The sequence below is a fragment of the Oncorhynchus masou genome, chromosome 12, assembly GCF_036934945.1.
Source record: "Oncorhynchus masou masou isolate Uvic2021 chromosome 12, UVic_Omas_1.1, whole genome shotgun sequence".
NCBI classification, from domain to species: Eukaryota; Metazoa; Chordata; class Actinopteri; order Salmoniformes; family Salmonidae; genus Oncorhynchus; species Oncorhynchus masou.
The window spans coordinates 77,614,929-77,627,431 of record NC_088223.1 but is presented as its reverse complement, the minus strand read 5'-3'; the positions used below and the strand labels follow the sequence as shown (position 1 = coordinate 77,627,431).

Sequence of the window (12,503 nt, the reverse complement as noted above, 5' to 3'; positions counted from 1 at the left end):
AAGTAATGGAGACTCTGACAACAAGCTTATGTATGTATCCTCACTCTCCGGGGGTAGAAATGTTTATCATTTTACACACATTAATTCCACTTGATTAAAGTGGGATTCCTCTTGGCTCAGACAGTATGAGGTCTGGTCCACCAGTCACCAATGGACTCAGCTTTAAGCCATCTGTCCAACGAAAACCATGGTATAGAGAGAACCCCTGTGGTGAATCTTTACCATTAGTAAGACTGTGCCGGATGTTGGTCTAGTGGTCAACACAGCCGCTGCATATACCCCCCAACAGTGGTAGTTTGAATCCCTATTGGGCCAGTTTCTGAGTGTGCAAATATGTATGTTTGATATGTTCTGTATGTCTAATAGGACTTTTCTCTATTCCAGGAGCCTCACATGGTGACTTCTAATGTCCTGGAATAAACCGGAAGCTGAACCATGGTCATTCTGCAACAGGTAGAATACCTTATTTCTCACTTGTTCTCTCTCTCAAACATACACTCTCACACACACACACACACACGCACAAACACACACCCACCCTGTGCAAGTGAAACACAATTTAAATGCTAATAAGATAGGGGCTATGTTGTGTTATCAGCTGGACCACCAGAGGACACAGTGACACGTAGCATGAGATAACATGCACCCTCATTCTCCAATCATCACCCACCGTCACCCTATCAATATATCTTCATCTGGGCCCATGGTTCTGGAGAAGCTTTGTGGGGCTTTGAAGGTCACTTCATCTGGGTTTTTAAAGGGATAATTCATCGATTACATTTTTGGGGTTTGGAGTGGGTAGTTTAACAAAAATAAAGTGTGAATTGCAGTCACTTCTTGTCCATAGACTGATTTCAAGGTAAGGAAACAAATATATGAATATGTAAAATCTCTAAACTATCCCTTTAAGGAGTACCTCAATGTCAAGAGACTAGTCATGAATCATGCATCTCATTCCATCAGCAAGGCATCTGTGTTGTCAGACTAGTAAAGCCTCTGTAATGCCTGAGTCTAGACAGGGAGGGATAGTGACATGGACGTTTCACCTCAACCTGAATTAGAAATGGATACTTTTTTCTTGCTGATGTTTTTGAGTGCTAACTGCATCCTTTTCTAACAAAGCTGGTACTTGGGTTTTGGGTTGTCAAAATCATTCTTATTGCACTTCAATGCACATTTGATTTAATTTACTGAATGAAACGATGATCACAATTTTAGAAAAGAAAGTTGACTCATATAAACATGTTTTTGTGTAGAGCAAAACTCATACTTTTGACTTTTTTTGATTGGTTCAGTCCTAAATATGTTGTTGTTGTCCGGTTTATTGCATATATATGTGGTTAGGTGGGTTGTGAGAGATTGAATAACAGCACGGTCAAAGTGTGTCCAGCGTGTTACAACAAAATAAAAACAACATGGTAGCTTAACACTGGGAAGTGACAAAGCCCATTCTCTGGCTGGGCTGACTTCCTGAATCTCACCTTGATTGACAGCAAGGATTTCCAATAGGCTCCTCCTCTTATAAGGATCTGTTTACTTTGACTCCCCAACATTGGAGTAATTACTGATTTTGGCAAGGCAGGTTTATAAAGTGGCGTAGGCCTTGCTTTCACCGGTTATCATTTAGAGTCGTGATAACAAGAACAGAAGAAGGGAATTATGCATTTTCGAAATATTCAAACATTCTTGAAACAGCACCACCTCCTCCTAGCAACAAGTGACAAGTTACATCACTTCCTATAAAGTCTGCAGTTGGACGAGGCTAAGCCTACATCAACCTAATTCCCCTTATTGGATGGACTGGCAGCCTTCAAAGTAGCCAACTTATTTCATGCATAACAATATGTGCCTTTTTTATATCGATTGAACATCACATTTTTAATTGTTTTAGGAAGTGCACAGAAAATAGTTTTAATGTAATAAAAATACTATTGTGTCAGGAAGAATTATGAAGTGTATTAATTGTGAATTTTGCTCCACTAGTAGATTTAACATGACCTTAGACCAGACTGTAGAGTCTTTTGGCAGAGTGAGATTTTATTGCATTACTATTGTGTTTGAGAAAGAAGATGAGTAGGCGGCCAGTATGTTGCAATAAACTTTAGTGAACTATTAACATAATATATTTTCCAAAGAGTACATATAGGAGCAGTCAGCATAGCACACCAGGACGCACAGCTGCAATGCATTTCGACTATTAGAGTTATCCTCAGGCAGCTGCAATTTAGGGGCCTACCTTCCTACTGCCCTCATTACTATTGTTGCAATGTAATTTAAACACATTCCTGCCAAGTTTGTACTTCAGCAAACACAAATAAAGCTGGTTTGAAATGCATTTTCAATTTGCAAGTATATTGATGGCAGGTCCAGGGTGTAACGTGAGTCTTAAAAAAAATAAGCACATCACGTCCTGGACCTAATGGACAATATATTGAAATCATGTGCTTAACATATTGGAATGGCAAATGTAATGTATTCAACTAGTAAGAAAATGGTAACACTTAATTTTATGGGGTCCTTATTACAGTGTAATTACATGTGTAATTACACTAACAAGCATTGTCGTTAATTGTTATAACTCATAGTTAGACTGTAATAACATGTAACCGGTGGTTAAATTCACAAATTTAGTGTTTTGGTTCTTTTCAGCACATCCAATTCAATACAAACTATCACAAGGTAATAATCTCTTGTGGACAGATGCACTGGGTGTCCCGAGATTACATAGGCTCTAATGAGTAGGCAGTCATTTTAAATAAGAATTTGTTCTTAATTAACAACTTCTTAGGGCTAGGCCCCTTTTTTCTCAATTTCTGCCTGAATGACATGCCCAAAGTAAACTACGTGTTGCTCAGGCCCTGAAGCCAGGATATGCATATAATTGGTACAATTGGAAAGAAAAAACTTTGAAGTTTGTAGAAATGTTTGAATAGTGTAGGAGAATATAACACAGTAGGTATTGTAAGAGAAAATCCAAAGAAAAATCAACCAGATTTTTTTTTGGAGAGACCATCCTCTTAGAAATGCAAGTATAAGGTCATAATGAAAATTAGCTCCCTGTGTGCAATTCCTTTGGCTTCCACAGGGTGTCAACAGTCTATGTTTCAGGTTTGTAACTTCAAAAACGAATAAGAAATATCAGCTTTAGTACAGGGATACAGTCTTGGAAATTCGTGTTTGTGGATATATAACGACGGAATGAATCGAATAAAAGGACCATTTGTGATGTTTATGGGACATATTGGAGTGCCAACGGAAGAAGCTCGTCAAAGGTAAGGCATGAATTATATCTTTATTTCTGAGTTTAGTGTCGCGCCTTGTTGAATTATGATTGTCTGTGTTTGTTTGTTGGGGTGCTATCCTCAGATAATCGCATGGTTTGCTTTCGCCGTAAAAGCCTTTTTGAAATCTGACACGTTGGCTGGATTAACAACAAGTGTAGTTGTTAATTTAATTTGAATTTGGCGCTCTGCCATTTCACCGGATGTTGTCAAATCGATCCTGCTAAAGGGATTTGATCCGTAAGAAGATACATGTATTGAAATGTTTAAAATCCATAATTTTTATGATTATTTATTTGAATTGTGTGCACTCCAGTTTCACCTATAGTTGTCCCGCTAGCGAGACGCCTAGCCCAAACGGAACTGACTTGCCTAGTTAAATAAAAGATATATAATAATAATCATTACCTACCTATGAATGCGCACTTCAACCTCACTGATTGGGGTCTTCCATATGAGTGTCATCTTCAAGTGGGTTTCATCCTCAAGTGGGAGGATAAACAAAGTACACCACAGAGTACATGTACAATTTGCATAAATTGTAAAAACTTAATTACTAGGTGTTACACAGGATTAAATTAGTTAAAATCAAGTGTATCTTGAGGGGCACTTACTTGTCATTAATGTGTACTTAGATAGTACATTACCCATCCTGACAACCTGACCCTAATTGCAAAGCTTCTGTAAGCACCATCCAAGTGAGAGAAAAAAACACACTAGTACACTACAGAGTACATGTAATATCTGCATAAGTACAATGTAATTACTAGGTGTTACACAGGATTAAGCGAGTTCAAATTAAGTGTATCTTGAGGCGTACTTAATTGTAATTGCGTACCTATAAAGTGTGTTACCCATCCTGACAATCTGATCATCAGCTAATAAAAGTGCCATCTAAGTGAGAAGATAAACACACTAATACATCACAGAGTACATATCTGTAATTGTAACACAGGAGTTTGCTATTTAAAGTTGTGTAACTTTAAAGTTACCTATGAGTAATTTCAATATAATTACTAACAGCTCATTATCAAGTTTAAATAGCTACAAACAAAAGTTTAGCTTTTCTTTTATTCAACTTTATTGCAACATGTAAAAATAACTTACATTTCTTACACAATTACAACCATTTTTATTGTTACATTAATAATCTGATTACTTAGATTAAACAAAGATATAGGCTTATTCAATAACGTAAAAATAACTATTCTAGTGCTGGTGAGTACTAGTCTAGATAGCCAATTTAGAAAAACGTGATTCTCTTTTTCTTCCCTTTTAACATTATAAGTAGCAATGGAAATCAACTCTGTAAGCATTTTCTCCATCCTGGAGCAGACAAGGTAAGGACAAAGATTCAGCAGGAGGCAGGCAGGTAGAGGTGCAAATGAGTGTTGGATTTATTTACACAGCACTGGTGTTTCAAAGATGACGCTGATATTTACAAATATAAATACAAAGTTCTGACTTCAAAATGTCAGCATTCAAAAGAAAAAGCCTCTCATCAAAATTCTATGCATTTTCAGCCATTCCAAAAACAGACCAGAAACAGGCTACCTGAGGACAATACCAAAATAAATGATCTGTTGATTCAGTTTCCTCACAACAAAATCTGCAGAGCTTTGATGATTTTATGCCCCAAATATTAAACATTTTGTTGGTGGCAAGAATTCTATCTAATAATTTTAGCTGAAAAGCACGAAGTCTTGAATCTTGCGTTGTTTTCTATATCAACTCATACTTTTATAAATCAACTAGGTACATCAAAAATCTCTTCACAACTATTTTGCAATCTGTGTGGCACAGTTGTCAACATCCTGGTCCTCAAATGAAACTGGTATACTTTCCTATTTATACTATTTTTATTCCTCCGACAATTTTGATCCTTTATATTGGACAGACAGACCAGTTCCCTACCTCCTCCCGCTGCCACCTGCCTCCTCCATTTTTGGGGTAATGCTGTAATCAATTGGTTGTACTCTTGGATTGAGCAGACCTTTCCATACAATTCTGATAACTCCATGAAGGACATAACTCTACCATTCCAATTTACAATATAATTTAAGAACAAAATACCCTTTTCAAACATCTTTCCCATAAATACAGGTATTTTATCAACCAACACATTTGAGTTCAGCCATAATACTTATTGTAATATTTGTTCTATCTTTTTAGGGGGATGAATTTGAAATTGTAGCCAGCTCTGCAATGCTTGTTTGAAAAAGAAATACTTTGAAAAAAGTAGCATTTTCAATTAATCGAACATGACACATGGCAATATGCACAAAGGCAGAAAGGCAATTTTTAAACAATGGATGAGAAATCTACTTGAGAACCATTTAGGGTTCAAATAAAACTTTTGAATGCGTGAAGCTTTTAGAGAGAGTTTTAATGCTTTTATATTTAATAATCTCAACCCACCAAATTCATATTCATTATATAGATAGGCACGTTTTATTTTGTCTGGTTTAGCCCCCCAGATAAAGCAAAATATTTTTTGCTCATATGATTTGAAAAACAAATCCTCAGGAGTAGGCAGCACCATAAGTAGGTGAGTAAACTGAGATATGACTAAGGAGTTAATCAGGGAATGTTTTCCATAAATAGACAGGTATTTACCTCTCCATATTTGCAGGATCTTGTCTATTTTTACAAGTTTTCTATTGAAATTCATTGAGGAGAGTTCATTGATATCTTTTGTGATATGAATACCGAGTATGTCTACTTCACCATCAACCCATTTTATAGGTAAACTGAAGGGTAATGTAAATGTTGTATTTTTTAAGGACATTTAAGGACATTTTTTGTACACTTATCATAATTTGTTTTTAGTCCAGAGTGTACAGAAAAGTTATCTAGATCTTCAATAACACATTGCAGGGATCTAGCTTGCGGACTTAATATAAAACTTGAGTCATTGGCATACATGGACACCTTTGTTTTTAAGCCTTGGATTTCTAATCCTCTAATGTTGTTATTGGATCTGATTTTAATAGCTAGCATTTCGATGGTGTCACGACTTCCACCGAAGGTGGTTCCTCTCCCTGTTCGGGCGATGCTCGGCGGTCGGCGTCGCCGGCCTACTAGCCGTCACCGATCAGACATCTCTGCTCTCCTGCGCTTGACTCCTTCGCCTACCTCTAAACACAATCACGTAACAGATGGCCATAACGAATAGATATGGTGACAGTGGACACCCTTGTTTAACTCCTCTTGACAATTCAAAACTCTCTGAGAAGTATCCGTTATTTACCATGGCCTTATTTCTATTACAGCATATTGGCTGACTGCCATTCATATTTCATTCACCCAGCTCGATAGGTTTAGGCTACGACATGATACTCAAATTTTCCCTATACTCATCATGTAGTTGCTACAACTAAATAACTAGGCTGCAGGCACAGGAATCCCCAGCCGCGCCCTCAGAGCATGCAGACCAGCTGGCTGGTGTGTTTACGGACATATTCAATCAATCCCTATACCAGTCTGCTGTTCCCACATGCTTCAAGAGGGCCACCATTGTTCCTGTTCCCAAGATCTCAAGCTAAGGTAACTGAGCTAAACGACTACCGCCCGTAGCACTACGACTAGTCAACCTTGCTATCTCAACCACACTGCACGCCCATCTGGACAAGGTGAGAATTGTTCATCGACTACAGCTCGGAACACCATACCCTCCAAGCTCTCTAAGCTCGAGACCCTGGGTCTCGAACTGGGTACACAACATTCCTCCCCGCTGAAAACAGGGCAAAACACCAGATGGAAACTATTACACTGGAACGAGATTAGCAAGTGTTCAGCTAGCACATCACAGACAAACTGAATTGGTCCACTTCTATCTCAAGGCCAGTCAGACTGTTAGACTTAGCCACTACTAACATTGAGTGGCATTTGTCCAGCCACTTTAATAATGGGAGATACTGATAAAATATATCAGCTAGCCACTGGCCTTAACTAATGTATTTACATTATTCATCACATTTGCATTATATACTTCCAAGACGGCCTCAGGGACGGTCTGATTTGTTTGATCTAGCTAGCTTCTAGGGCCCCGCCCACTTTGTATCTAAGACAATTTTAATAATGTGTAGTGTAAATATATCTAGAGCGATTTTCTAGGTTATTCCAGCCAGCTCAACGTAACAACTATGCCATCAACTCACTCTAGTTATCAGCACCTTGAAAATTCAAAAATCTCTTTGTATCTAAAAATATGAACTTTCACACATTAACAAGTCCAATACAGCACATGAAAGATAAACATTTTCTAAATCCTCTTTAAAAAATGCTTTACAAAACACAAGCATTTTCTGAACATTCGAAAGTATTGTCATTCAATCTCCTTTGATTATGTTAGATCACTATGTGCCTAATTGTAAAAACACAGCCCTCTGGATTTTTCATCTCAGCCAAAGATGGATCACCACAGTCACAAAAAGTCAGAAATGGTGGCATCCTCATCTCTCCCAAATTCTTCACTAACGCCTCCTTTGAATTCCACGCTTCACAGTTACCAGTCAAGCTTAACATCCTTATCATTTATCACCCTCCAGGTTCCTCGGAGAGTTCATCAATGACTTGATGCCTTGATGTTTTCTCACAGTCCTGGGCGACTAATGTCTACCTTTGACGTATTTATACCTCACCAAAGGCATATCTCAAACCTCATTGTTTACCTTGTATAAAATTTCTCATCAACATTGGCGCCATCCCAACCTTCAGTCTCCCCGCTGTTCAAATCATCCCTCTGTTACCTTCTCCAACCTATCTCCTGATTCTGCCTCCTCATTTCTGCATCCTTTGACTATGTCCCCTATCCTCCAGTGGTCCTCCCCTCCCGCTCCGTGGCTCCATTTAGCTCACAGAACAGAGCTCCAAATGGAGGAAAACTCAGGCATTTACATTTTCCTCCTCTGTCTCTGCCTTTCTACCACTCTAAATTCCAAGCATCTGCCTCTAACCCTAGGAAGTTCTTTGCCACCTTCTCCTCCCTCCTGAATCCTCCTCCCCCTCCCCCCTCCTCCCTCTCTGCAGATGATGTTTTTGATCAGATGACACATCCGAAAGAAACATCTTGCCCTACCCTGTGCTCTGACCTCTTTCTCCCCTCTCTCTCCAGATGAAATCTCGGTACAACCTGCCAGCTTTGAGCCATCTCCTCCTCTCTTCTCCAGACCTTCTCCCTTACCTCAAAACTCATCCCTGAGCCATTTTCTTCAAGAGAGCAGCCAAAAATAGGATGTCACAAAAAGCAGAAATATAGATAAAATTCATCACTAACCTTTGATGATCTTAATCAGATGACATCTGCATAGGAACCATCAGATGTTGGGCACACGCTTGATTAATGCGCCCTACCTGATTCCTACCAGGTGGCGTGTTCTCCTCGACGCGCTCTCAACTGGTGTCCCCCAGGGCTCTAATATCACAATATCTCAGGTTTATCATTGCTATGCAGATCTTAATCGATGACAGGTGGGACATTTCTGATGTCCAAATATCATCAGTTTTGATTCGAAACGGTTGACATCTCCATTGTGTGATTTTGATCCAAAACATCCCTTGTCGTTCTCAAAACATCATGGCGGTGGCCCGTTCCTGTAGGTTCATGCTCTACAACATCCGCAGAGTCTGAGATCGCCTCACACAGGAAGCGGCGCAGGTCCTAATCCAGGCACTTGTCATCTCCCGTCTGGATCTGCAGACCACTGACAGTTAATCCGCTACAAGACCATGGTGCTTGCTCAAAGAGCTGTCTCATGAGCCCCTCCTTTATAGTAGACGAGCCATCGACAGCGGAGTCAAACCAGTTTCTTCTCACCCCCCTTAAAGACGTCAGAAGGTGAATTCACCAATTTGTAAGTTGACATGACAAATGATTTGATTTGATACCTAGGCTACGAATTAACCTTTCTAGCGCAGGGGTTCCGCTAGCGGAACAACACTCCCCTCGACAACATTCCGCTGAAAAGGCAGCGTGCGAAATTCAAAAATCTTTTTAGAAATATGTAAAATCTACCCATCGTGTCCGATTTAAAAAATGCTTTACAGCTAAAGCACAACATATGATTATGTTAGATCACCGCCAAGTTGTAAAAACACAGCCATTTTTACAGCCAAAGATAGGAGTCACAAAAAGCAGAAATATAGATAGTATTCATCACTAACCTTTGATGATCTTCATCAGATGACACTCATAGGACATCATGTTACACAATAAATGTATGTTTTGTTCGATAATGTGCGTATTTATATCCAAATATCTCAGTTTACATTGGCGCCTTACGTGCAGTAATGTTTTGATTCCAAAACATCTTTGTTTTGATTCGAAAACATCCAGTAATTTTGCAGAAATATGGCGCTCGTCATGAGACCAAGGCTCTCTGCCAGACCACTGACTCAAAGAGGTCTCATGAGCCCCTCCTTTATAGTAGAATCCTCAAACCAGTTTCTAAAGACGGTTGACATCTGGTGGAAGCCCTAGGAAGTGCAACCTGATCCATATCTCAATGTGTATTCGGTAGACCAGGCTTTGAACAACTACAAACCTTTTTGGTTTTCTCAGGTTTTCGCTTGCCATATGAGTTCTGTTATACTCACATACATCATTCAAACAGTTTTAGAAACTTCAGAGTGTTTTCTATCCAATACTAATAATAATATGCATATATTAGCATCTGGGACAGAGTAGGAGGCAGTTCACTCTGGGCACGCTATTCATCCAAAAGTGAAAATGCTGCCCCTTTTCCCAAAAAGGTTCAAGTTTACAACGTAGGTGCACGGGTCGAGAGGAAAGTTTTAGTAATCAAGGTGACAGACAGTGATACATTCAACACCACCTTGCACACTCTTGCTTGCATCTAGCTGACCTAGGGTGTAATCATTAGTCCAAACCGTTGCAAACATGAGTTTCTATTGGAGAAATTCAGGTATGTTTATCCCTGTTTCATTTGCTACTGCTTAAGAAACGTTTTTCAACATAATCGGCAGAATGAATATACCCCTGATCACCCATACATATTTCACTTTCATAGCAGCCACATACAAACAGCATGATCACTTTACTTGTTGTATAATTAATTCTCACATCTACACGGAATCAGGAATCAAGATAAGACCCAGATGCAGACACATCAAATTGACAATGGTTTAATATTCCAACAGGGGCAGGCAATAGACAGTACAAGGCAGGCAGCGGTCAGTAAACCAGAGGTGGGGCAATGGTACCGGACGGCAAGCAGGCTCAGGATCAGGAAGAGTGGTCAGGTAGGCGGACACAGAGTCAGGACAGGCAGGGGTCAAAACCAGGAGGCAAAAAAAAGAGAGACTGGGAAAAGCAGGAGCTGAGAACAAAAACTCTGGTTGACTTGACAAACAAGATGAACTGGCAACGGACAAACAGAGATCACAGGTATAAATACACAGGGGATAATGGGGAAGATGGGCGACTCCTGTAGGGGGGTGGAGACAATCACAAGGACAGGTGAAACAGATCAGGGTGTGACACACAGCCTGCCATCATTCACTTTGAACTGGACTGTGTGTTTACAGGCAGTTGCAACAGCATGAGTTTAGATCATTAGAAAGCAATTTCCAAAAGCCACAAAATTCTTCTGAATGGATTTCTGCAAATATGTAAATACTTACGTATGTAAAAATGTAAATACTTACATTTTGGAACTTTAGAGTCCCATTGATCAAACAACCATGTTTTTTATTTGTTCAATGTTTGAAAAATGGTGCCCTAGTAGTAGCCTAAGCAGAGAGCTCCTGTATTTTCTGGTGGTTTTGTCCCATATATTTGCAGATGGACTGGCTAGCTAGCAAGCTAGCTGGCTCATTGTTTTTGTTTGAATGATGCATCTGGACACTACCAGCTTTTTTATTTCAACTGGCTGCAAGTTCCTGATCTTTTGAAACCATCAATTGAGGAGTTACCTAAAGCTTGAGAGAAATGGGAGATGCAGTAGAGGAATGCAGTGCTGAGGCAGAGGGCTCGTAGTGGGGATGACTGGCAAATACTCTGAACTGTGTGTGGTGAGCTTTCCTGGCGCCCAGAGTTGCTGATGCATCACCCAAGTGGGTGCTACATATTGTGAAGGACGAGAAGCCCAGTAGTTACACGACTCAGGCTGGTTCCCAGAGTAGCCCTTTACATGATCGTCACTAGACTCTTCATCAATCTTCTCCCTGACCACCTTCTTCTGATAAAGCCATGAACTGTCCCGCTTCATCTTTGGAGGATGCACTCAAAGACTTGTCCTCAATTGGTTGACCTATCTGTAGTCATAATGATGTATTACTTGTTTGTTTTTTGCTTTTGAAGTGCTTTGAGAGTCTTATGAAAAGCGCTATAAAAATGTAATAAATTATTATTATTATTAACCATGAAAAGGTAGGCTATCTCTCCCTCAGTTGCCTTTAAACATCAACAAGATCAACAACTAATGTTGGCCAGAGCGAGATGAGCTAAAATCCAATGAGGGAACAGTTGATAAACCCTCTCAAACTTTTTCATCTTGTTGCCATCAAAATTGCACTGATAAACGATGGGGAATAGTAGCCTGCCCGCCTTTTTGCAGCTTGCCTGCTAATGGATGCTTTTCCTAACCCACATTTTGACAACTGAATGCAAACTTGCCTTCCTGCCTGCCCACCTATTTGATTGTTGCCAAATTCATTTCATTGACAAGTAACGTAAACTCACCCCATTCCGTACAAATGTGCGCAACCGCAACATTCAAATGAGGCTACAAGAAAACTAATGGGACTGTAGCGACTGTGTTGATGTCAAAATCAGGGGTGTGAACTAGGTTTCTATTCAAGCGTTGATCGACATGGTAATGGCTCTATAGTATTGGAGAAAAGTTGAAAAAACGGACACTCCGTTACATCTTGTCGTAACGTACAGCACGCAATAAAGCAACTATTTCTGTCTTACAATCTCTTTCCACCAGGTGTAGCACTTCGATCATCCTTTAAAAACAAGAAATGGACAGTGATGGGGGTAAGGGGGGATACCTAGTCATTGTTTTCGTCATGATTGCATGCGACCATCATTCTCAAAGCAGCTGTTTACTTCTAAGATCACTTTAGCACCGCCCTAAAAACCCGATTCAAATTCGACACAAACCTTCAAATAGGCACATTATATAAACTCTTTATAGTGTTTTATTTACATTTTAGAGGCAATAAGTTGATAAGTTGGACAGATCGAGTGAAAAA

At 39.6% G+C, this 12,503-nt stretch overlaps 1 protein-coding gene across 1 annotated transcript in view; it reads left to right on the top strand.

Annotated features, from left to right (window-relative positions):
* LOC135550860 (unconventional myosin-VIIa-like) overlaps nucleotides 1–12,503 on the top strand; it is an 81,792-nt gene that overhangs the window by 8,002 nt on the left and 61,287 nt on the right. The window contains exon 2 of the mRNA XM_064982036.1: nucleotides 385–453. Within this exon, the coding sequence (XP_064838108.1) occupies nucleotides 436–453 (18 nt within the window). The 5' untranslated portion in view covers nucleotides 385–435. The remainder of the gene's footprint in view (nucleotides 1–384; nucleotides 454–12,503) is intronic.